The 27200-nt window shown below is 39.6% G+C and overlaps 1 protein-coding gene across 1 annotated transcript; it reads right to left on the minus strand.

The window, feature by feature from the left end:
- Positions 1 to 569: 569 nt before the first annotated feature.
- Positions 570 to 26434, minus strand: KCNG2 (potassium voltage-gated channel modifier subfamily G member 2). The gene is made up of 2 exons (XM_054985651.1): positions 25679 to 26434; positions 570 to 1784 (listed from the first exon to the last, which is right to left on the minus strand). Exons 1-2 carry the CDS (start codon positions 26432 to 26434, stop codon positions 972 to 974), a joined length of 1569 nt encoding a protein of 522 aa, XP_054841626.1. The 3' UTR covers positions 570 to 971.
- Positions 26435 to 27200: the final 766 nt, after the last annotated feature.

Raw genomic sequence — 27200 nt, forward strand, 5'->3', positions numbered from 1 at the left:
GCATCTTCTCCTCCCTGCCCCAAAGCCAGGTGGGCAAGTTGTTGTGGCATCACTTGTCCTTCCTGTTCTCTCTACATTATGTAATATCCTAAGCAGCTCAGACCTAACTTTGCCTTGTGGTTATGGGGCAAGGTAGGATGTTGTACCTCCTCTGGGCAGCCACTGAGCTCCCTTAGAAATATACTCTTTTCTTTTTGAAAATGTTGGCCATGGGGATACCAGACATATTGAAAGAAAAGGTGTAAGAATGGCATTTTGAAACGGAATGTACATTCATATCTGAGCAAAGGAAAACATTGTATAGATGTACCATATCCAAACTAGGAAAAGCTTACTGTGGTATAAATATGTATATTCACTAAGTAATGCATAAACAGCTAAAGCACCTGTCAACAGGCAGCCAAAACAGTAGTTAGTTTTTTCTTCCTTAATGAACAGAAAATCAATAAAACAGAAAGATGGATTTATAGGTCAATCCCCCATAACATACCCTTCTGAATGTGAATGCATCCTTTATCCTTTCTGTGCACAGTCCATGAGCGTATACAACAACTTGGATCCATTAGTAGTACAAGGTTTGGAAAAAAGTATTTTTGTGCAATCTGTCCTTCGCTCCAACAGCCCTTGTATTTCACCCTGAATTGGGGCCCCTTAGTAAAAAATAAAAATCTCTTTTAGCAATTTTATTTCTCACTGCATGTGCACAGTGAAAACTTGACTTAAACTGCTGCTTTGTTTAAAAGACCAAGCAGCAGCAATTTTTTGGTGCTCAAGTCTCTGGTGTTCTAAGAAAAATGCAACTGAATTGTCCTCGCCATTCTTTTAAGTAATACATTTGGTTGTCATTTAAGTCATTGCGCAAGAGGCAGATTTCTCTCCTTCTATGAGGCTCAGTACCCTGATTTAGGTAGTTCAGATATCCAAGCCCACATTTTCAATACTGTTGCTGCAAGAATTTAATCTAGTGGAAGTCAGTAACTCTTTGTTCCCTGTTCAGTGCCACTAGGAAGCGTCTCTTCATTAATCCTGTGTGTACATGGGGCATCTACTCCCTGAGCGCTGTCTTCATTAGGGATTTTGGTGCTTTCTTCTACCTGATGACGTTGCCGGCTAGCAGCTCGCTGTTGCTGTTCTTTAAGCTCTGTGTACGAGCGGGAAAAAGTGTGAAAAATGGAAGTGACAGGAAAAGCCATAAGCAAAATGCCACTCAAGATACTGCTCAGGGCTACCACTTGTCCTGGAATGCTACGAGGCACCATGTCGCCATAACCAACAGTTGTCATGGATATTACAGCCCACCAATAACTGCTAGGAACGCTAGTAAATTCATGCTTGGCTCCCATTTCACTCTCCGCCAGGTATACCAATGGGGAAAAAAGGGCCATAGCAACACAAAGGAAAAGGAGGAGGAGTCCAAATTCTCGTGTGCAGCGGCGCACAGTAAGTCCCAAGGTTTGCAGCCCCAAGGAATGCCGTGCCAACCGCATGACATACAGGATCCGTAGGGCTCGCAAGAACCGGAGGACCAGACCCACTCTTTCCAGGTATTTGTTTCCAACTCCACCTCCTCCAGGCTTGCTGCTGGTTTTGGGAGAGGCCATATCCACAAACAAAGAGATGTAGAAAGGCAAGATGGCCAAAATGTCTATAATGTTGAGTGGGGTCTTCAAGAAGGCGCACTTGCTCTCTGCCTGGATGGAGCGTAAGACGAACTCAAAGGAAAACCAGGCCACACAGACAGTCTCCAACACAAAGATGTCATGGCACTTCTGTGAACATTCACCCTGAGGGGAAGGCAGAACAGACATTTAGCCAAGTTAGCAAAAATATTCTTTAGTGCAGAATGCTACTGTCCAATTAATGTCATTTTTTTTCAATTTCTCAAACAAGTAATTTGCTTTGAATTAAAACCCAAAATTAGAAACCTAAAACAGACACGGTTTTGTGCTGTAGCATCTTGGAGGCCAACTGGTTTGATAAGAACCTCCTCCTTCAGAAGCTGTTTCATCTGCTTTGTGTCCCACATTCTCTGAACAGCATCTGGGGAGAATAATTTCAGAAAACCCCTATAAAAATAGATATTCAGGCTGTCCTCAGTGGCAGTGAATCCCAAGCCTCAACCATGTCACTATAGCCTCTGTTTCTACAGGGCAGGTCAAAATCCCACTGATGGGGGTTATAAACTGGTTAAAGCAGCATAAAGATACACTGAGGTGCACTTTCACATTATGGACTGAAACCACAAACATGGATCCCCATTCTTTGTGATTTTTTTTATAGCAGCTACCATACGGAACAGATTGCAAATGGAGAAGCTGTTTTTGTACGAAAAGCAAACAAAGCCATTCTATGACACAATTTCCCCCCTTCTGTATCTCAATATCTATTTTAAAAAGAATAACTAGATTTTTTCTCTAAGTCTCTAGTGGTAGAGAATTGGTTTAATGAATGTTTTAGTATCACATGACAGTTTTATTGGTTTTTCCCTTACAAGCTGCAAACCAAACCTTCTCAGCAGTGCATGGTCCAGCACCATCACAATCTAATCTTAAAGATTTACATCTTGCTTTTTGATCAATTTATTAGCAGCCTGAATAGCCCAGCCTTGCCTGGGTTCATCAGAGCCCGGGAGCTAAGCAGGGCTGACCATGGTCAGTACTTGGATGGGAGACCATCAAGGAAGACTAGGGTCACTATGTGGAGGAAGGCAATGGCAAACCACCTCTGTTTGTCTCTTGCCTGGAACACTCTGTGGATGCGGTTGCAAGGAGTTGGTTGCAACTTAACAGCATGTTCATCTTCTTTTGCTCAAATAATCTCCAAGGCAGCTTATAAAACAATATTGCACTCTTCCTCTCATGTTTGCAGATTCAGAATATAGGGTCAGTTCCATGGGGAGAGGACATGGGTGAGTACCAGGAAATCTGTTTTGCATGCAGAAATTGCCAGGTTCCAACCCTGGCATCTCCAATTAAAAGGATCAGCTGGTAAGTGATGTGAAATACTTTTATCTGGGATCCTAGGGAGCTGCTGCCAGTCTGAAGAGACAATATTGACCTTAAATGACCAGTGGCCTGATTCAGTATATGGCACCTTCAAATAACCTTCATTTTCTATTTGTATGTATTTCTTGGGTATCATTAACTATTACTTACGGTGATATAGAAATGCAGCTTGTTCAACTGCAGAAAAATACATACTCCTTAAGAGCCTTTTGAAAGCCCTATCCTGATTTTAGTTCTATTTCAGGTGATGAGGAAAGATAATAAAAGAACATTTCAGTTAGGAATTAAATTCCATTCAGCTCAAATTATCATCTTTTGTGGAATAGTTTTATATATATATCCTGTATATATATATCCTTTTGGCTTACAGTTATATTATCGTAAAAGCTTGTGACTTTCTGACATGGTTGGCCTTGCCTTGGGGCTTCTGCCTAAGGGTAAACTCCCTTCCTACTTAGAATCCTTGGTTAGCCCAAAGTTATGTAGGACCTTTATGCATGCACAATTTAACCGTCCCTTTTCAATGGTATTGTTGGGTCATCTGCTCAGGATCCCCTTTTCGGATCGGTTGTGTCCCTGCCTTCTCCAGTTGGTGGACTCTCTTGTACCTATTCCCCTGCAATGCCTGTATGTGATCTACTTTAGGCTAAAATGGATTGTGCCTTGTTTTGATAGATGAAATATGTTTCCTTTAGCGACATTAGAGCAAAAGGTTCAATTCCTCTTAAAGGATTCTGACTCCAAATGCACATTTTGCTGCTCGATTTTTAGAGGCTACAGAGAAGTGTCAAAGGGAGGTGTGTCTATGCAAGTTTTCTTTTATGCTTATTGTTCAAGACCTAGGTCCAAGAATGGGGGGAGGAGGCGGGAGAGAAAAAGACGTTGCTACTTGCATTCGCTGAAAGGATTACAAGATAGAAGCTGGACTCCATGTCAGTACACAAGATCTGTTGTCTGTTTATAATTAAAATTTGCTGTTAGATGGATTATTCTTGCTGTTGTTGCAAAACCTATTATACTGGCTATATAGCATCAACATGGGATATATGGTAAAGTGCATCCTTTCAGTAGATCTTGAGCCACTATTTGACAAAGGTATGGTAATGATCTACCAAAAAAAAATCTCTTATTGGGCTTCATGGTCAGTCCATGGAATTAAGTATTTTTAAAAAGTCAATAAACCAAAAATCTCCCCCCGCCAAGATCCTGAACATTAAAAAAAAAAGTGAAAACTTGGTAATCATTGGCTAGATTCTTTTTAAAAAATGGTTTGAGATTTTCCATCATTTTTGCATTTCTATAAAAACAAGTCCTTTAACTTGAGAAGTAGGCTGAGGAAAACTAAAAATGACATCAAATGAGAGTGATTTTGAACATTACAAACAAGCACATTACTAACAAGCACTCTTGTCCAAAGCTACTCTGACATTAAATCTTATATACTGATTCAAGTGGCAAAGATCTGAGGATACTTAAATCCAGAGATTGTAGCCATGAACGGATAAGACAGATCTTTATATACACCTGATAAATGCCCTAGGTTTGTACAAAAATCTGAAATCTATTTTTTTTAAATGAGGGATTAAGAAAAAAACAAATGATAAAAGGAGCACCTGTAGCTTTAGTCAGATGTCCTCAGTGACTCAGTGCCCTCAGTGACTGCTGCTAGGCAACCATAACAGTTCAGCCAGTATTTCAGGTTTGGTTTCTGTCCTAAAAGGCAGGGAGAGGGGGAAGTGCCCTTTCCAGGTTGTTTTGGCCTTTGAGGGAGGACTCATTTGGGCCAGGCCAAGAAAAGAGTTTGAAGGAGAGAAAGACGTAGGGAAAGATGAAATATGGAGGCTGCCAGGAGTAGGGAAAGAGGAAATAGCATGGAGAAGGGGATACAGGTAAAAGTGAAGTACCGCCTGCAAGTCCTTGCAGATTCCCCACCATGCACTGGGCCCGGATCAGCTGGAACCATGCAACTGGGCAATGGGGACAGGCTGCTGGAGGGAGGAGAGAAGGTGAAGACAATAGACAGATGAAGAAAAAGGTGGGAAGGAGAGAAGGAAGGAGGAAATCAAGGAAGGCTATGGGAGCAGGGAAGGGAAAGAGGACCTGGGGGGGGGAATGAGATGTCCCCTGCAAGTCCTTGTAGCTCTCCACTTGTATTACTATTAATCAGATATACAAGATGTGGGGGGGATACATGAGGACTCATAGGGAGGGGAAATCCCATTTCTCCCTACCGGACCTATTCCCCGCCCCCCCCCCCCGGCGCATGCACACAGTGTCTTTTAGCCCTGTTTTTCCCACTCAGGGTTTCCCCCCCTTAACCACTCATTGTCCTTTGGAAATAGGTGGAAAACAGCACTGCTGGAAATTGTGAACACGCTATACCCAATTCTTGAGACTGGTATGTTTAAAATATTTGCAAAAGTGCAGCACTCTGCTTCTTTTAATTCACATATTTAATTAAATGCCCAAATATAAGATGATGAGGGAGCGGTAAGCATCACGCATTTGGTGAACATCATAAGTGCCTTTTCACAAAAATAAGCGCTAACTCTTAATTATTTTTAAACTCGTGTACATAAGATGGTGACTTTCATTCTGCATTTTCAAAAAGTATTGATTTTTTTCTGCAATAGATAAATGTATGTATATTGACTCAATGGGTAAAAGCAAGACACCTAATTGGCTAAAAACCTTTAATCAGTTGAAGGACCTAATATATCTATATCTCATTACAGAAAAAAGAGAGGGACTCTGTGGATGAGCAAGAAAGATTACTAATAGGCAAAGAAAAAAGCTTAATGAGGAGCTACTTCAGAGTTTTGGTGGGTGGGGGAAGTGAATAGTTTCATCATCTGACCCTAAAAGTAAACACCAAAATCATGCATGAACAGAGTATTTCTGGGCCTATCAAACAATTTCACTCCTCTGTTGTACCTGGGAGTGGGGGGCAGGGGGGGGGAGAGATGGATGCTGCTAGAATGCAGTATTTTTTCTTGCATCCTCACAGCATCGTGGTGCTTTCATGCACCTCCTGGGTTTTCAGTCTTTTCCGTAATCTTTTCCAAACTTGTTTTACTGAGATGCTTTGGGGGAAATCAAAGTAAAGCTGAGATGGCTCTGTGTAGTTGGGACAGTCCAGATTTTCCTATATCAGCACCAGCAGGGGCTTTTTTGAGGTTTTCTTTATTTAAATCAGTAATTGATATAGCAATATAATGTTCTATCACAGTATATTAATTACTTCCATGAAAGCTCCCCCAGGAAGAATGGGGTGGTAGATGGCCACCACTGGAAACAGGGCAGGGAAAATGCAGGGGAACCCCAAAGAACTATTGTCATGTTGAACAGACCTTGGTTGCATTGCTCTCCTACACTGTAACCCCAGAGCAGCAATTTGGGAAGGATGCAGGCAAAGGGAGAGGTCTGTCCCTTTAAAAGACACTGCTGTAGACATAGCAGCTAAGGGAATCCTCAACCAGTGACAAATAGCATAAATCAGTAGAGGGAGCTGAGAGGAAAGAGGCAGGGAGCGACATTACCTATAAACAACCCCACAAAGTAAATCCAGAGGTGGTGGAGGAAGGACAGAGTAATTACTCTGACCAAAGCATTCTGTCAATAATTTCCCATAAAGCAAGCCTGCATTGAGCCTGCATTAATGAATAACCGAATTATTGTGTATGTGTAAAAAAAGAAAATGGCATAGTGCAGTGTTTTGGTTTTTTGCTACATAGGCTTAATGGCTCTGTCTCAAGTAGATCCACATGAAGGAAACAGTCTGGCATACTACTTTCCTCGCAACTGGAGGATGAGTGTAAAAATGTGACTGTGTGTGTTCACACCGAATAATAGGAAAAACACAGTGGTTATGTGTTACTGAACATAGTGGCTTGGATCCCACACAGTGTTGCTGCTGCCCATGGAAGCATTTGAAGCCAGCATGGTATAATGGTACTATAATGGTATCACTGAAACGGGGGGGGGGTACATTACAGGTCTTCACATGTATATAGCAATCAATGGCATTTACAATTATTGCAGAATATATCTTTTATATATTATCTTTTGTTACAGCCTTAAAGCAATTTTCTCACCAAAATTCCACATTTCGTGTATTTCCATTCTGCTGTCTCCAATGACGAAGTTTAATCCTGCTCAGAATGTTTTAAGCCATTTGATGCTGTGTATCGGAGCAGCACAAGAGCATATGACATAAAGGATGGGTGCAAAACAAAGAATGCTCTTAATCCACCATTCTGAATAATCCAGTGGGTCCTGCAAAGCAGTGATCAGAGGACCATATTGACACACTGAAAATCAGCTAATGTCCCAAAATATGATGATTACCAATTTCCTTGCAGTGGTTCTGCAGGAACAGTTTCCGATCCTTCTCAACCTAGACATGACATGTGATGCAGACATATGTCCACTATAGCACAGTTTCAGCACCATCTGCTCCTGGTATGCACAGAAGGTGTAACAATATTGGTGTCCCTCTTTCTGATTTTGCCTGCTAGTAGATCTTTCATAACTTCAGTAGCTTTATATTTATGTTGCTAAAAATGCTTTTACTAGTTTAATGTATTGATGGTTGGAGTATTTCCCTTCCCCCCATCATACTGTCCTAATAGCCCACATTAGCCCAATCCTGTCATGACTCATAAACTAAGCAGGGTTGGTACTTGCATGGGACATCACCAAAGTAAACTGGGGCTGGTATGCAGAGGAAGGCAACGGCAAACCACCTCTGCTGATTTCTTCCCTTGAAAACCTCACAAAGCAGAACTTCATGGGGAAGCCATAAGTCAGCCACAACTTAACAGTACACTGTAACTTACCTACTAGTTGCCTTGAATCTTGGAAAGGTAGGATAGATGTATTTTAAATAAAATATTAATACTACAGATAATGCCACTTTTGCTACTGCTTACCAATGAATGCCTTTTTTCTCACCCCTAACCAGATACTGGGGGTCCTCTGGAATGTTTCCACTTCTGCATGACTTTTTCACATGCAGCTCAAAATGCCCCATGAAATACTTTTTCTGGGTTCTCCCTCAGGAGCAACACTTGGGACGCATTTTGGGATGTAGTGGGAGACGGAGCTAAGAAAATCACAATTCATGGGTGAAAATCCATCTGCTGGATCTACCCCAGTGAAAAGAATGTGGCAAAGAAGTGCATCATGATTTGCTGCTAAACAATTGTCAGATGCCCTCTCTTACTATTGTGGATAGTTGAGGTGTGCTAGTTAAGATGTGCTGATTCTTCTTCTTGCCATTCTTCATCCCCCCTTCAATAAAAAGTTCTAGTCCAGATATGGTACAACAATTCAATGAGGGGGAGGAACATGCTGCAGCATGTTGTGGCAAGTGATAGTACTATCAACTACCAGCGTAGGCCCAGTGGCATGACATGCAAGTTGCTTGAAAGTGTACCTGTATTTCAGTGAAAGAGCAAAGAGGGGACAATATGAAATGAATACTACTTCCCAGGGAATGCAATGTGATCTAGTACCAGCAATAAGGTTAAGTTATTTGCCAGCATGCAGCTCACAGAGGATATATGCAGGATCAGGTCGACATATCATAGCTTGAGGAATCTGCTTCTCACACTTTGATCTTTTCAAAATTTTGTAATATTCCACCTGGTAAACAGTTCTGGGGAGCTCAAAAAGCATGCACAATGTTTTGTGTCAATTTGATTGGTCTTAATAAAAAGTATTATACAGATTTTGTTCTTGTGTGGACCAATCTGGCTGAACAACTTTTTCCGGCCTGCTTAGCCAGGAGCAATAGATATATTCCAACTAGCGAGTTTGCATCTCTGCCACTGAGGGTCTGTAACAAGTGGGCTATAGCAGATATTATTGTAACAGGAAAATGAAAGACAGATACGAAAGCAGGAGATATGCTGGCTACTTCCAGGGCTGCATGCTTCTGAAAGTTCACAAGAAGGATAGCACTTAATAATGCTAATGGCGGTTAGGACTGTAACTTTCCAAGCTGGCAGTGGAAATGTGATCATCAGTTCTGTCGTATTTCAGCCTGAATTTAGAAATGTGGTTGCAACTAAGAAAAAACCCCACTTCTTTGAGTACTTTTTGAAGTGCATCACTTATTTAGCTAAGATGTCCACACCAAACTGCTGGAACTGTCACACAAAAATTATGTAGGCACAAAATACAGATTTCTACAGTTGTTCCTTTATGAAATGTGTACTACTTCAGATCCCAGGCAAGATGAACAGGCAAAACAGAACACTAGACTGATCACAATCATTCCCTTGTCTCAAACATATGGAGGGCTATGGGTTGATTATCAAGCTGTATTTGAGATTCTGCATGGGATTCTTGTGAAGATGTAGACACTTAAAGATTTGATTTCTGCTGGCGATCACCAGGCACCTTCCCTTGGAAAGTCTCAAAAACAGGGCCCAATCATTTTCATTAGGTCCAGCATAGTGTAGTGGTTGGAGTACCAGACTGCGAACTGTGAAATCCAACTTCAAATCTTCACTCTGTTATGAAAGCAGACTAGGGTGACTTAGGGCCAGATAGTCTTTCTTAACTTAGCCTACCTCACAAGGTTGCTTTTGTGAGAATAAAATTGAGAAGGAAAGGCAATGTTACTTTTCACAAGGATGCAGGAATTTTAAGGACTCATCAGACTTTTCTACTCAAAGTAAATTTCACCTTTCCTTATGCTGAGGTGTCTCCATCAGGAAGAAAAGGCCTGGCACACTGGAGGCTTGCACATCCACATACATAGGACTATCAGTTATATTTCACTGCTCCTTAAAGGGAAGGAAAGTTTCCAAGGCAGCCCTCGGTAGATGGCTCCAGGAATGCATTAGTATTGCATGTGCAAATTCAAATTTATTATACGGTCAAAGACCAGCATAGAGGGAATACTACAAAATTACAGAGTTAAAATTATTAGTAAAAATAGCACAAAATTAAAATAGTTAATTAAAACAGTAATATAAAAGGGTGGTATTTACATAAACCCCGATAATGAGAGCATTTGACAGATTTTATAGGCTGTTGCACAAAATTTTGTGACTAAAGCTGTAGTTGTCAGATTTCCATCTTCTAGAAGTAGCCTAGCACATTCCAAGCTCGTTTTTGCAGGTATGCTATTGATCAAAGCAGTAATGAGCTTGATGTGAGCATCTTGACAGAAGGGACAGCATAGAAGAATGTGATCTACAGTCTCAATTTCTCCTTCATTGCAGGGGCAAAGCCTTTTCTCATAGGGAATTCTGTTAAACTGCCCATCTAAAACAGCAGAGGGGAGTGCAGCACACCTTGCAAGTGTAAAGGCCCTCCTGTGACTATGCACCTCCAAGAGGGACAGATAGGCAGCCGGCTTGGCTATATATCTGGTGTTCATAGGGGACAAAAAAGTAGGGACCCTCCCTAAATCAAGCAGGTGTTCAGCGTCCAATATCCTTTGTTTTATAGCCTGTTTGCCTGATCAAAACCCATGGTTAAAATCATGGAGGGTGAAAAGCCTGGGCTTGCACGTTTGCAAAGGACTGTCTTAAGCCATTCAGATTGATGTTCATCCAGGAGGAGCAGTGGGGTCAAGCCTTGCCTGAAATAGCTGATCTTAAGCCAGTAATTTAAAGAGGCAAGGCACACCTGAGCTTCCATTCTGACAGTGCCGGTCTCAAAACGCAGCAACGCATTTGGTATGCAATTGGGGACTTGCAATGCCGTTGTTAGGAACTTTGATTGGACATGCTCAAGGGGGGTATTGCATGTGAACAAGGGAGAGAAAGGCTCCAGAGAGCATTTTGACACATTCAGCATCAGACATGCTACTACCGTCAGTGGCATCTGACACCAGAGCTTCTATCAAAGACAATTTGTAAGGCAGCTACATGGGCATTTCCATTAACATTTGTTAGGCATTATAAGCTGATGTGTCCTTTTGGTCTAGGCAGCTGCAGCAGGTGCTGAAGCATTTCTTGACTGGCGGCCAATGCACCTAAGATAGCCACTTTTAAGACTTCTCATCAGTCAAAGAAGCTCTCTTCCGCTGGATGAGAATGGAACATTGGAATTGTTCCTTCTACTCAGAAGTATGGAAGGGATCCTTGTCCCACCCTATGCTTAAGGATGGAATCATCACAACTGCCAACAAAGGAATGTTGTTGTGCTCGCTGCCATTTCAATGGCATCCCATTCAGTTATTCTCATTGTAACTCAGATCTACTTTCTGCAAACTATCTCCTGTGTATAGTTAAGTCTTAGCTGACATTCAGTTGTTTAAGCCTCCAGTGTGGTGACATTAATTTAGTTTGTTCCAGATTTCCTAGTTCCTTCACATTTTGGATAGCTACGGGCTCTGGAAGTCTTCAAATTGCCAAAGGAAAAGGAGGGTGCCTCCTGCCACTGATCACAGGAAGCTGTACTTTGTCTCTGACTCTTATCCCAAAAGAAGGAATCATTCCATCAATCAAGGACTAAAGAAAAAAAAACCCTTAAATTCACAGGGAACCAACCACGTGAACATAGCTATAAAATGGGAACTTGTGTAGTTCAGCATAACAAAAAAGGGATGAGAATAAAACATATGCTAAAATTAAGAGTTAGACCATGACAAAAACTCCAATCACCACCCTCGACAGAAAAGAGACATAATAAAAACATTAGTAGACCGTGCAAGACGGATATGTGAACCGCACTTTCTCAATGAGGAAATTAATCATCTAAACCATGCACTACAAACAAATGGCTATTCCAGAAATGAAATCAGAAGAGTGAGTAAACCAAGGATAAATCAAACAACTAAGGAAAAACAGTCTCCCACAGGAAAAGTGTTTTTGCCATATATCAAAGGAATCACTGATCAGATGGGAAAGCTTATGAAAAAGCACAGTTTACAAACAGTATTCAGACCCACCAGAAAAATACAACAGATGCTATGTTCAGCAAAAGACAGTAGAGACCCTCTCACCTCTGCAGGAGTATACCGTATACCCTGCAGGTGTGGACAAGTTTACATCGGGACCACAAAGCGTAGCATCCAGAAAAGAATAAAAGAACATGAAAGACACTGCAGACTTGGCCATCCTGAAAAATCAGCAGTGACTGAACATAGCCTAACTCAAACAGGACACACTATCCTATTCCAGGACAATAAAATACTGGACAACACTTCCAACTACTTTGTCCGATTGCACAGGGAAGCCATGGAAATTCATAAGCATAAGCACAATTTCAACAGGAAAGAAGAGACTTTAAGAATGAATAGAGCATGGTTTCCAGTCCTGCAAAACACCAGGCTAACGAAATACTCTACATCCCTCAACAGCCCTGCAGAGAAGATTAGCATATCAAGCATCAATCCATATGCAAAAGAACCTCCTCAGGATACAGTGAAGCCTCCCTCCATTAGCATTCCACACCCTGGGAAACTCTTACAGGATGACAGCCCAAACCCACCTTCCTGAATAGATATAAATTACCTGCCAACATCTTCTCTGCACTGTGACACTGAGAGATCTCTGTCTTTTGGTGCTACACCTCTGAAGATGCCAGCCACAGCTGCTGGTGAAACGTCAGGAACTACAATGCCAAGACCACAGCTATACAGCCCAGAAAATCCACAACAACCATCTACTGACATCAATGGCACAACCGCTATATAATTGCCTCTAGGTCTGTGCCTTTAATGTTTGTTCAGAATCTTTACATAGGCTGTGAGCCTAAGTTAACTTATTTATTAATAATTTCACTGGTATCAATGAATTGAACAATTAGGTTTGTATAAAGTCAAACATTTATAGCTAGTCTGTAGTCTATTCAAAAAAGCTTTAATCTACTCTGCTTTCTAAGTAAGAAACAGGATAAAATATATTGCACTCTTAAAAAGATGTTCATTCATAAAAGTATTTAATAGCAGTCTGGGGAACTGTTGTTCTAATAGGGCTGAATATAATGTGATATAGCACATCTGTTAGTGGAGGACTGTAAGATCAACAGAGTCTGAGATAGCCTGTCCCCTTGGGCTAGAATATGCCAAAGGTAATAATTATTTCCTCTTGTATGCATCGCTTTTTCATTAAAAGTAAGTAGTTCGTTCCAAAAATAGCAGGGGGTGATCACCTAATTACAGTTCAATATTGTGAGGTTCACAGGATGTGAATCTTTTGCACTTGGGTTTTTTTATTCTAAAATGATTCTCTGAACGCCTTTCATTTAGTTACACCAGAATGCAGATTATATATATCAAAATAAATATACAAACAACAGAAGTCATTAAGCTGAAATTGCTATTCGAGTGTAAAATAAGGTTTATGTTGTGCTTGTTTTGCAGGCTTTTAAATTCTCCATTTAAAAAAAATTATGTTCAGCTCTTATGTTGGCTGCTTATAAAAGATAGGAATGAGGAAAAGGCAGAAGAAAAATGTGCAAATTAAAAACCAAAAAAGTCTAACAGTATGAAGCATTCTATATGAATTATGAAGATTAAGTTCAGTATTTAGGACTCTTTCTTCTTCAGTGAAATCGCCTATTCAAGACTACTCAACCACACATTTCTATTACATTTTCCTTAATTGCAACAGTTCTTCACTTTGTAACATGGAACAGAATAAAAGCAAAGAATCTCCTTTTGTAGCTTTGCACAGAAGTAATCAAAGTTCATGACCCAGTTTGGTGGTGTGATTACGAGTGGTGGACTCTAATCTGGAGAACTGGGTTTGATTCCCCATTCCTCCACTTGAAGCCAGCTAGGTGACCTTGGGTCAATCACAGCTTCTTGGAGCTCTCTCAGCCCCACCCACAGGGTGATTGTCATGGGGATAATAATAACACACTTTGTAAACTGCTCTGAGTGGAACTTAAGTTGTCCTGAAGGATGGTATATAAATTGAATGTTGTTGTTATTATTATTATTATGAAGCTGATTTTTGATAAAACTCATTGCTCCCCGGATAATAAAAAAATGAGAATGGTGGGTTGTATGCACATATAGCACTTTCAGTGTAGGACCAACAGACTAGAGGTGAAGATTTTTCTCTGGGGTGAGAAATAAAAAAGTGGAACATATTAAATGCTGAGTTTCTTCTGTGTTTACATCCTTAACTTTAAAATTCTTCCTATTTACTGTCTCTTAATCTCTTTTCTCAAAACAGAACAAGCAATCAAAGCCAAATCCCATGAAACTAATGAATTAAAAAGATAAATTAATTTAAGCTAAAAACAGTGTGGTAACTGTCTTTAATTTGATACTTGCTGTTCAGTACCAAAGCTATTATTTGGAAGTCTGCTGAAATCAAGCCATTGTTGTTCACTTCCAAGGGAAGCAGGCAGGGTGCTACTGGCTGCTTTACAAGCATTGAGATTTGCCTAACCATCTCCTTAATTTGTCTCCTAGTAATTATCTTTAGTATTTAGGTGGCTCCCATGAGCCTGAAATGCAAGATGGATTCACACCTTCACCTGCTCTCATTTTTAAAGTACAGCTGGCTGCTAGCTGATGGCTGTTGCGGCCCTGAACCACAGATGACAGTCTGCCACCAGTGGTGTACTTACAGCAAAATTCAAACTCCAATAGCCAAACCAAAATATCTGAGCAGTAGAACACCAGAACACAGAATCGGGCTACATGTAACAACATACACTGGGATATGACTAAGCATTTTATAATTTCTTTAATGAATTATCTATTTACAGTTTTGCTGGCATTACACTGCCATCCTAAACAGAGTTTCAGCCTTCTAAACTCATCCACTTCAATGGATTTCAAAGGGTATAACTCTGTTGAGGATTGCACTGTTAGTTATGTTGCTTCAAGGATCTTACATCTCTACAGTGGCTTGTTATTCTACTCCTGGACGAGTCTACTTAATCCTGGAATTACTTTTCATAGTTTCCTGGACAGCATTTGAATCCTGCAGTTTATGGTAACACATTCACCTCAATAATATTTAGTTATAAAATATGTATTAGCTCCTGGTCATATGTGAAAAAATCCTGGATTTATTAGAATTAATCTGTGTACTATTATTTTAAATATCAAGACTAATTTTTCTTCTATATTTTAATTCAATTCCCCCCAACACACACACACACACACACACACACACAAACACACACGCCCTACATATTTTTATATGCTTCATTTTATAAACAGAACTCAAGGATTTGGGAGTGGAGGTAGAAAGAGGTGATATGCTGAAGACACAGTCAACCAGTAACTTCTCTTTATGCAAGTTACGTTGTAATGACATGATCCTTTAGATATGAGTGTCCTACCTAGGCCATGAAGGGCTTTATAGGTCATAACAAGTGCCTTGAATTGGACTCGAAAACAAACTGGCAGCTACTAGCTAGCCCTGGGCAATAATCAGGGTGTTGCATTCTGAACTAGCTAAAGTTTCTGGGTTGTCTTCAAGGGCAGCCCAACACAGAGTGCATTACCATAGACCAACCATGAGATTAATAAAAGAGTGGATCAGCACTGCCATATCAGCTAAATGTTGATGTGAGAGAAAGGAGAGAGAACCAGATGCTGCTGACAGACGGCCCTCTTGGCCACTGCACCAACCCTCTTTTCAAACAGCAGTGCTTGGTTGATGAGCCTCCCCACAAATTACTGTTGGCATGCTAAAGGAACTCTAAGATCACAATCGGGTGCTGATAAAGCTACTTAGGAATTGCTAGTGAGCCAACCAACCACAGAGTTTGTAGCACTGCCAAAACAGTAAAATTTCCACTTTAAGTTCCCTGAAATCAATGGGCAGAATCCTACCACTCTGCTCATATTCTTCTTTTCTTTAATTTTATAGACATTTTATTTAAAAGAAAAGGTATGAAAATAGAAAGTGCATAATAAAAGATTGTACAAACTTTACATTTGAAATTGAACTGAGACTTATGCAAACTTATATAAACAGTACATTTGGAATTAGTTTAAGACTTATACAAGCACTGCATTTAAAATTGTATCGAACTAATAGAATACATTCAAAATTTGCCATAACTAAACATAATTGTATAATGGCTCTCCCTCCCCCTCCTTAGTTACTTATACAAACTATAACATCAACTTTTTGATTAATCACTTCCCTATGTTTTATCTTCTTATCTTTATACTAAGTTACCTTAATTAATGTTAATTTCTGCCTAAGTAGTCAAAAAAATCCTTCCATTTCCCCCAAAATTCGGCTTTTGGTCTATTATGTAGATGTAGTTAATTTGGCCACTGATGCATATTCATAAATCTTATCTATTCACTCTGACACATCAGGTCATATATCTGTTTTCCATTTTGCTACATATTTCCATTTTGCTCTTGCTGTTTTCCATTTTGCTCTTGCTGCTGTCACCATGTAACAGAAAAGATCTCCCTGTTTTTTTCTAATATTAATGGTAGGATGTTTAAGAGCATGATTTTTGGATTTAGTTCATATCTGAGTTTGAGAATCTTCTGCATCTCTTCATGTATTTTTATCCAATATTTTCAAGCTCTCTTACATGTTCACCACATATGGTAAAATGTTGCATCCATGCTTTGACATTTCCAACAATGTCCACTATAACTCTTACTAATTCTTGCAATGTCTTTGGGGGTAGCATAATATCTAAAGAACCAGGGGTCATTTCGTAGAAAAAGAGCTGGAGGAGCTCATTAGCATAACTCATTAGCATAACTCATTAGCATATGTGCCACCCCTTGCCATCACTGGAAGTGTGTCATTAGCATAACTGATTTGCATATGCCACACCCCCTAACATCACCTATCCTGGCTGTTTTGGACCCAATCCTGGCCATTCAGGGCCGAAATTGGGCCCAAAATGGCAAAAAGGGGCTGAAAATGGCTGAAAAGGGGCACAAAATGGTCAGGATCGGGCCGCTGCTGAGTGGGAGAGTAATCCACCACCCATCAGAGGTCCAATCGGGGCCGTTTCGGCCCCAATCCAGGCTGAAACGTGCCCCAAATGGCCGAGAGTCAGGTGGGTGGGGCCACCTGACATGTGACCTCTTTGGGGAACTGCCAGAATTGCGTTCCTGCGCATTCCCCCTCGAAATGAGCCCTGTAAAGAACATTTTATACCAATTCTCTCTTAGTAACTGACAACCTGTAAATTTTATGTCCTTAGTCCATAGATCTTCCCATAGGTTCATCAAAATAGTTTCTCCGAAATTTTCCATCCATTTTATCATACAGGTTTTTACTTGCTCCATTTCTGGGTGGTATTGCAGTAAAATTTTGTAGATTTTCCCTAGGAGATATTCATAGTTCAAATTCTGTTTTTCCTCTCAACCTACCACCTTCTTTAATAGTTTGTTCCTTAATCTTGATATTGTTTGGTAATATATCAGCCATGAGATATTATTACCTTGAGCTTGAATTTCTTGCCAAGTTTTTACATTTCCTTTTTTATCAATCACTGATTCATTGCTGAGCTGATCAATTCTGTTTCTCGTGGCTGTGTCATAGTGAGTGTTTATTGGCGACATCAATGGAGAGATCAGTGGACTCAATCTATTTCTGCATTGAAAACATGTTTTAAGCAGTCCATCTCTTAATATGTGGGTCCCATCCTGTTTGTGAAAGGGTTTCCATGATTTCTTAATCCATAAATAATTATGGATGCCTTTTTTGGCCTCCACTATCTTCAATTTGATATGTCTACTACTCGGATTTATAATCCAATCTGTTATCTAAACTGGCACCACCACCTGGTGATACAATTTCATGTTCAATACTGCCAGTCTTCGATTTTGGCATCTTGTAATACTTTGAATCTTATCCTTGGTTTCTTCCCTTTCCATATGAAGTCATTTATTACTTTCTGCCACTAGTTTAGAATCTGTATGAATTGGGATCATTTGAAATAAAAAGTTCAATTTAGGTAAAATATTCATTTTGACAGTGGAGATTCTTCCTAGCCATGAAATATTCAATTTTTCCCATCTCTGCAAATCTTCTTTAGTAAATCTTTCTTTAGTATTCTTCTGTATACATCCCTCATACCTTTTCTGCTAGAGGAAGAACCTCTTGCCCCAAGGAAGGTGCCACACTTAGCTGAGCATAGCGATAGTATACAAGTAATTAAGTTTACACTAGTGTAATTCTGCATAGCATTGCCCTGTAAATAACAGAGAACACAAGGACATGAGTCTGCTGGATCAGACCATTGGTCCTTCAAATCCAGCATTCTGTTTCACACAGCAGCTGAACAGCTGCCCTAGAGGCCAAACAGGGTCCCCTGCTGGCACCTCCCTGCCCTGGCATTCAGAGGTCTGCTATCTCTGGATAGGGAGACTCCCTTCATTCATCACGGTGTAGTAGTCATGGATGGTTCTCTCCTCCATAAATCTTTCTAGCCCACTCTGAAAGCTATCTATGCTTGTGGCCATCAGCATCCCAACATTTACTTACTTGTCAAGTAAAGAAGCATCTCTTTTTGTCTGTTCTGAACCTAGTTCCCAAAAATGTCATTGGGTGCCCCCAAATTCTAGTATTATGAGTAGGAGAAAAAGCTCCCTGTATCCAGGTTCTCCACCCCATGCATAATTTTATAAACCTCTGTCATGTCTCCTAGCTGGTGTGATGACATCACTTCCAGAAGTGACATCATCGTGTTTGCCGCAGGAGTGCTCCCGCACTCTATGCAAGGCTGCTTTTGGCTCCAAACAGACTGATTCTTAACGAATTGGCCGTGTGTTAAGTGCAGAAGCACTCCCTTTGAGCAGCACAATGATATCAATTCCAGAAGTGATGTCATCACCCCCCCACACCAGTTGCCAGGGAGATTTGACAACCCTACTTGTTTACCTGGTTGATGAGGCAAGACTTTTCTTTGCAGAAGCCATGTTGATTTTCCCTAAGCAGAGTTTCTTCCTTGATGTGCTTAATGATTCTCTCTTTAATTACAGTTTCTGCTAATTTACCTTGAACAGATGTTAGGCTAACTGGCCTGTCATTTCGTGGATCGCCTCTATAGCCCTTTTTAAAAATTGGGGTGACGTGCTCTTCTTCCCTTTTGCACTAGTGAAAAAGCTGGTTGGATCCAGATTCATATGGCTTAGTAACAGCTATAGAGTGTTTTTTATTTTTACCTCATTTTGTGCTACTCCCTCCTGAAATTTCTGTTCCTCTTGAAACCACCTCTCTCTCATGCTCAGTTGCTCTGACTGCAGGGTATTAATTTCTATATTATTTCACACAAGCTTTTGTTTGTCTTTAGTGCTCTAATTGCTGGATTGGTAACAGGACTATGTTATTGTTTTTCTGCTTACCCATTTCCTAGAAACAGTAGTAAGCTGGATGCTTTGTAGCTTTCAAAGTGGTTTTTTTGTGTGTGATAAATAAACATTTCATTCTTAGTTATAAACCATGAATGAGACTGTCACTTTGCAAATCTCAAATGACATATCCTAATCTCATCAACATATGACACTGTTAACTGCCAGAATGATTTACGTGAAGAAGTTGTAAGGCATGTGTTTTTATTGAATAATTTTTCTACTATTTTACATGTTTTAAATTTAAATTGTTTGAAATGTTTTAAATTTTTCAGTGTTTGCCCCTTGAGGACACTGTTTGGGTAGAAAGGCATCATACAAAAGTTTTAAATAAATAAACTTAACAGGTTACCCTGTCAGCCATTACAAATTTGCTCTAACTTGAATTTTTTATTTCCACCCAGAAGTATGGTCATTTCGCAATGGAAATGCTTAGAAAGCAATATATTCCTAAGGAGACCATTATCATAATTAATAAACCATGCCCCTGGAGGAATAATATTATTGTTGTTAGTTTAAAATGACTTCTTCCCTTCCATAATTTGCCTCTCCTTATTCTTCACCATTTATTATATGACAATGAATCTCCTAAGCAACAGCTAGATTTATCAATCTCCCTCATTTGAGAAAACTTATACTCTGGGAGAGTCATGAAATTTCTTGAATACCAGTGTAGACTTAAATTCACCAATGGTGAATTCACCATTGGTTATATTAATTTTTGATACACTCTATAGCCAATTCACTGTTTAACAAACACTGGGTGCACACAAACTCAAGGTCTTCCGAGGGCACTGAGATGACCTATATGAAGGGGTCATCTTTGGTGGAGGATGCCCATTGCTCGTGGGAGTGTCCCCTAATACAAAACTTTCGGGTAAAGGTAATAGAGAATATAAAGACCATAACTGGCTACACGATTCCTTTAAATCCAGAAATAACATTTTTAGACCAATGGGATTCTATTGAAATCCCCAAAATTAGAAAAGAATTAATTAGTACATTATTGGTTGTGGCTAATCGTTAATTGCTAAAAATTGGAAGTTACCATCAATCAGTAATTGGATAACGAGGATTCTGGATCACTATATACAAGAAAAAATCTATGACACAATCTCCAGAGTGCAGCATTTCCCAAGTGAAACGGACCTTGCAACAAAATGGGACCCAATTATTGAATATATATCTACTACCATTCCGCAATTACCAGTTAATGTGTTAATTTAGATTATAACCTTATAAGTGTCCCCTGATCATAATTTTGTTTGTGAAATATTTTACTTATGACAGTTCATGAAGCATAGTGTAAAGAGTTACACTGCATCTGTAGGTCGTCTTTAGAAAACTCCCCATGGTAAGCAGCTTGTTCCTATTCTTCTATACTTCTATCTGTTTATGTGCCTAATATTCTGTATAAGGATTATTGCTGAAAATTTATTTGAAGATCAGCTTATGTATTTCATGTAAACAGTTGTTTTGATACCAATAAAAAATTTTTTAAAAAAAAATCTTTGGTGGAGGATTCCTCTGAAGGAAGGAAGTAAACAGCCATTAATTTTTCCAGTTTGATGTAAAACATCTTCATGATTATTATGTGTATATCGATTAGAATTGGCACAGAATTACAGAGCTCAACCAAATGATTTGTATAATCTGAACCCTGTTGTTGTACCAAGAAAAAAAACCATCCAATTTAGACTGCTTGGAAGGCGGACGCCTACCACTAAAGGTCTCCAACATAGTCTAGTTCTTTTCCTTTGTTTATGAGCCATAATGGTTAACAACTGAGGAAGGGGGGGAGGGAAATAATATGTCTAACAGACAGTCTATAAAAACAGTAGATTAGTTTAGGTCGTAGGATGAATTGTGATGAATGAATCAGCACTCTGCTACTGCTGAAGCCAGCCATATTAGGAACCCTGTAAGCAGGGAGATAAAGTCAGCAGTGGATAAAACCTCGTATAAGTTTTGAGCCAGAAACAAACTGGGAAAAATAAAATAACCAGTTAGAACAACATTCCGACAGTTCAATGTCCTCTTTAGCAAGGAGGCTCCTTCACACCAGCTATACAAGATCGCAAAGTGGAAGTTTCACTGGATGCTCATTCTTTCTTCTGAGGGCTCCACTTTCAACAAGTACTGCAAAATCCTGAGTGACACAATCAGAAGACATTACTTCTACTGCAAGAAAGACAGAGGCAAGTGCAAACTAACTCTTTTCCTCTCAAAACAGAAACCAAACTTCCAGAAGTCTTGGTTAAAAGATTCCAGTAATGGATGTAGAGTCAAAAGTTTTATATAAATTGTCTTCTGTACTTCCAAGCAGCAATTTTACCAGAAGAAAGCCTCCCTTTGTAAATGCTTTTAGAAACTTGAGCCTGGCCGGGGGGGGGGGGGAATCTCTGCCAAGCACCTCTTCCACCAGCACTACTTCTAATCAAAATTCCAAGAGTCTCTCAGAAGATAAATGATCCTTCCATTCTTACCTGCTCTCATAGTTTATCTGTTTTGTATGTCATGATAAACTATGCAATTTAAAAAATTATTGAAGGAGCAGAGCTCTGAACCTAGGTGCCCTCTTGATCCAATCACTATTCCTAATTAGAAATATTAAAGGCACAATTCATCCCTTCTCCCTTTATGAGTAACACAGTAGAGGAACCCACTATACAAACCCCTCTCTCTTCTTCAGGTCTGGAGTGCACTAATCCATGCATGGACAATATTATCTGGATTGGGAGGTCCTTCTTTGCCTGGCATAAAGAAATCTGAGCGCTCAATTCCTCTTCAAACCCCAGTATGCACCGACTTACATTCTGAACAAAGTGAAGGTTAATTTCTCATAGCTGTTACTTTTATAATCTGCATTTTCTTTAGTATGTAAAAAGGCTGCTAATTAGTAATAACTTGAAATATATTCTATATTAGAAAAGAAAAATCCCACTGATGAAGAACAGTGTAAAAACTGTCAAAGATGGTCAGTGTCCAATGAGGAACTATTTTGCAAAGAAATAAAAGACTGAATACTTGTTAGATAACAGTCTGGCTATTATGGCACTTTGTTAGTTACTTCCATCAGTAATTCCAAAAATCTAAGTTCAATATACTTGTAAAAGAGCTCATCCCTAATCACTGTAGCAAAGAATCAGTTCATAGCGAGACAATTGCCACATAGCCCCCTGGTCTTACACTAAACCACCATATTCTACGTAAATCTGAATCAGTCTGCCAAGTGACTGTTCTCTTTATGTCAGTCATATGTATACTACAAAGTGACACTGATTTAACTGTACACTGGATCACATGCAACACATTCTGGATGCTGTAAATTTTGAAAGGTGCAAGCTGTGGTGAAATGACACTTAATCCCAGATATCTGTGTAAAACTTCACAATTTGGCAAAATAAATGTTAGGTTTCCACCTTGTGAATGCTCAGAGGTTAGCCTAAAATCACCTTTGCACAGGTTTTTTAATCTAGCTTTTAGTCTGCCATGCAAGCAAGATATGTTCATAGGAGTAGCCCAGGCAAGAGACCTTGTCTGAGGGCCATACTACACAACACATTTTTTAATTAGTTGGTCCATGTAGTTTTAAATTGAAGGGGGGGGCTGATTTGGCTCCCACTGTGTCCCCCCTCCAGATTTCTAGAACCAAAACACCCCAGCGGGGACTTATTTGCATAACGTTGGAGCTGCCTCCATGCCATGGTCCTGAACCAAATCAGCCTTTAAAAATAATGATCACCTCCTGCTGCTGTGGAACCTATTCATTAAAAAGTGTATTGTGTAGTTTGGCCCAAGATGAATGTAATTAGCAACATCACTAGGAAACATACCTAGAGCTAGCTTATAATTTTCCATTAGGAAGGATGAGAAGAATTTAGTAGACTATGTAGAACAATCTCTGCCCTTTCTGAGGTGATGAAAAAATACAGAGATTTGGAGGATGGCAGAGGAACACAAAAATATGAACAGAGCCTGAAAAGAAACTTAAAATGCTTAAAATTATTCTTCATACCTCCTAATTCAGCATCAGTTTTAGACCTAGAGTGAAAGAATGCATGTATTACTCATTTTATTTTCCTTTGCTCCAATGCTGTTAGTCAATTGTTGTTCAATTACATGTTTTGCCATTTTTGTAAACCAATATGTGCTTATACAAGTAAAATTAGTTTTTTTTCTTTTTCTTAAACTGTTGTTATGTTGGTTGGTCTTCACCCACACAAAAGCCTTCCTCAGCTTACATTTACTGAGCGAGATACAAAAGAGAAGGCAAGACACTGTTTCCTTGGGTCTGAATTACTTACACAATTAAAATTGGCAAGGTTTCTGCTATATCTATGGTGATTTGGAGTAAGGGAGCTATTCTTAATTTGAAGACAAGTATCTTCAGAGATACAAACAGAGCGTCATGATGGCAGGTTACTAGACAAGCATACCTCTAACTTAGCTTGCTCATGGCAGTGAAAAGGAATCCCACTGTTAAAACCATGAATGGTAGAATGAGGTGCCTGCAGGACTTGTTTTGCCACACAAAGAATTTCTGACAAAATTCTTGGTATCTTCCTAAAAATACAAATTGCACAGTAACTATATGGATTCTCTCAAAGCAAGCGGCAGCACAAATGTCCTTTTTAAGGGTATCCACAACAAAAAGGGGGAATGGAAGAGAGATTACACAAAAATTGAAACACATTAACAATACATTACTGAAAACTACAGAAATTATTTATTTGCCAAAGAGTCAAAATACTCTTAAGATGACACTCCAAAATAAATTCATAGCAAAAGATTTACTGAAAAAATATTTTAAAAATCTATATATGCAAAGACAATATAATCCACTTCAGAAATTATGTCCCTTAACTAAGCCTACTATGTACTCACAATGCATTCCAGTAGAATGCCAGTCAATACTACCATTTTGGCATATTCCCAGAGCTTCTGATTTCATTCAGAAGTAATATCAAATCTATCCTGTTAAATATTTCATTTCATATCCAATCTAGTACTTTCTGAGATGGGGACTGGGAAATTTTTAGAAGATTCTGAGAAAGCATAGTTTGAGAAATTTATGTAACCTGAAGAGCTAATTTGTCACCTCACCCTAATTCATTTGGCTCAACTCTGCAATCCTATACACAGATTCAGCATTTAACTCTCATTGATTTCAAGGAGACTTATTCCCAAGCAAGCATGCACAGGATTGTACCCTTGGCCTTGAAAAAAGGCCAGATACAAATATGGCGTTTCAGTTTCTCAAACAAGGGTCACCCTGTCTTCAAAAGTTTTTTTTTCAAGAAGCCGTTAACTACACATCCTAACTACATAAACATATGTGAGTGCAATTTTTTTTCAGAATAATACTTTCATACTTATTTCAAAAGGTTTTCCCTTTGAGGATTAATTTAAAGGCAAGTGAAAGAGAACAAATACACCTAAATAAACTAGAACAAGTAAAAAGTACCCCTCAAAACAGAGATCAAAAAATACATCTATTAATGGGACTGTAGGTTTGACATTTTTGTAAACAGTGCCAAATATATGAAAACACAAGCACACTTAAACACTTATCAATAGTATGTGAACAGCAAATAGCAAGAAATTCTGAGGGTTTTTTTGAGATGGTGCTATATATCAGACTTGTCAAACACACCCTAGCTTGCATCGACCAGTAATTTCCATGGAGGCACAGGAATGCTGACTATGGAGTGTAACTTCTTCATGAGCCTCTTCCTACGGCAACATAAGCTGCCCAAGGGTTGCCCTAGGGAGGCTTGAAGGGGTGGGGACATGTAAAGTGCCATTACTGTGATGGCGTGATGTCACTTGCGGTGTAAAACCAAAAGTGGCACCATCATGTTTGCGCAACGCTCTGGGATTCCACTGAAACTCTAAGCTGCCTCTTAAATACTGCTTCTAAGGAACTGAGAACCCCATGAAACAATATGTGTTGGAGGTCCGCAGCAGGGGAGAGGAAATGGATGAAAACTTCCCAAAAAGAAACAGCAACAGTTAATGAAGAGGCTAAATTAAATGGATGGCTATGCCCAAAGCCAGGTTTAAAAAAAAATAAGACTATGATAAAGAGAAAAACTGGGACAACTTCCAGGATATAGAATACTATGCAAGATCTGTCAAAACTAATTAAGGGGAAGTTAGTGCCTCTATAATGATATATTTACTTTCATATGAAAGGAAGAGGAGCCAGTGCATTCAGCAGGGACAGTCAGAACATAAGCACCAGATGAAACGTAGACCACACCAGCTTCTCATGCAATTTTTCAGTGGCAGACGGAAAAGGAACTGGTGCTGTTAATGGGAAAATGCTTCTCTTGTATGCATATTTCTGGCATTTGAGACAGGATTATGTAAATTCTTTTTTCATCTATTATGTACTTACCCGATCTTCTTCTGCTCTGAGATCTGGCATAGTACTGATACAGAGACTAACTGCAGTGATGGCAACAAATGATACAGATATGCAAGCAAAGATCTTTCCTGGGATCCCCGAGTGAGGATTCTCCACCATATCCCTGAGCCTTCTCATGCACAAATGCAAACGGCTGCTATCTTCAAAGGCACATTGTGGTTCTTCATTAGCTATCATTTCCCCTTCGAACAATTCAGCCTCAGCCATCTCTTCCTCTTTCTGTCGCAGTCTTTTCTTACAGCACCACTCCAAATGTTCCTCTTCTATCCCCCAGTAAATCAATTCGTCTTGGAAGGACAGAGCACACATTTCCCTGAGGAGCCTTAGCTTCCCAGCTGTCAAAAAAGTCATGATGGTCCTGAAGGCACAAGGGTTGCGGTCAAAAAAAAACTCATTGCAGCTGACATCATAATCATCACAGATGTCCATTATTTCATCATAGTTGTTGCAAGATTTTAGTTTTCCAAGCCTGGTCAAGGGGCAATTCTCCAATGTGGTCCAGGGAATCTTGTATTTGATGCCACCTACATTGATAATCACGTATCTTGTTTGGTCCTCTCGATGGGCTAAACAACACAAGTCTTCCCCAGGATGTAGAAGTCTGGCTTTTTTGTAGAAGAATCCTTTCTTGGTTTGCACTTCGCAAAGTGTGTCCAAGTTGTTGTAAGAGTATGAGGTGAACTCGGGATCTGGATTCCCAGGGAGAAGTGCCATTTCCTGATACATCTGTTACATTCATGGGGGTGCCCAGCCTAACCAATAAAAACAGTAGATTCTTGCTTTCTGGGGGGACACGAAAAGCCAGCCTAAAAAAGTAATACATCAAGAATGTTAGCATTTTTATGAAGGCAAAACAAAACTATTCTACATTTTCTGACTTACTTGAATTTTTGTTTCTCTTTTGAGGCTCTTTCCTACCATTTCCTGTTTCCTGTAGAAAAGGAGCAAGATCACAGAGTACTCAATAATCTGAATATAGTATATGATGTATTATTTGTAACAGAACTTCGAGCGCACCTGCATGATAATAATCAAGCTCTCTCAAAAAATTATCTATGAGAAACAGAAACTCTGATACAGATGACAAAGTTTAGGATTTGGGAAATTCTAAACTTTGTGTCTTCTCCTATGCATATACTTCACTTCAGTTTTCTCCAAGTACCACAATGGTAGGAGATAGATCAATTATCTGTAACAATTTAATACACTTTCATTCTCATATAGTTATTTCACAGTTAAGGGGAGGCACATTAACTTCTGGAGGAAGGGATTGCTGCCACCAATCAGGGGGATTTTTTAAAAATCAAACTAGGTGTCCCTAGCTATACCTGTCTGCTTGCTGCAGGACCTTGGACAGTGATGCCTGAGTGCTCCCTAGAGGGAAAAAAAGAAGGAATGCTTGGGATGAAAGGTTATCCCCTTCCTTACTTTTTAAGGTAGCTGGGATGTTTACAGGAATGTGCTAAGCTTCAAGAGGAAGAAAAGAAACTTT

Source organism: Eublepharis macularius, chromosome 7 (assembly GCF_028583425.1).
Source record: "Eublepharis macularius isolate TG4126 chromosome 7, MPM_Emac_v1.0, whole genome shotgun sequence".
NCBI classification, from domain to species: Eukaryota; Metazoa; Chordata; class Lepidosauria; order Squamata; family Eublepharidae; genus Eublepharis; species Eublepharis macularius.

Excerpts from the sequence above, each read along its gene's own strand:
- KCNG2 (XM_054985651.1), bottom strand. The coding sequence starts at position 26,434 with ATGTATCAGGAAATGGCACTTCTCCCTGGGAATCCAGATCCCGAGTTC. Across the intron at positions 1,785-25,678 it reads TCAGAGCAGAAGAAGATCGG|GGTGAATGTTCACAGAAGTG; the intron begins GTAAGTACATAA and ends CCTTCCCCTCAG.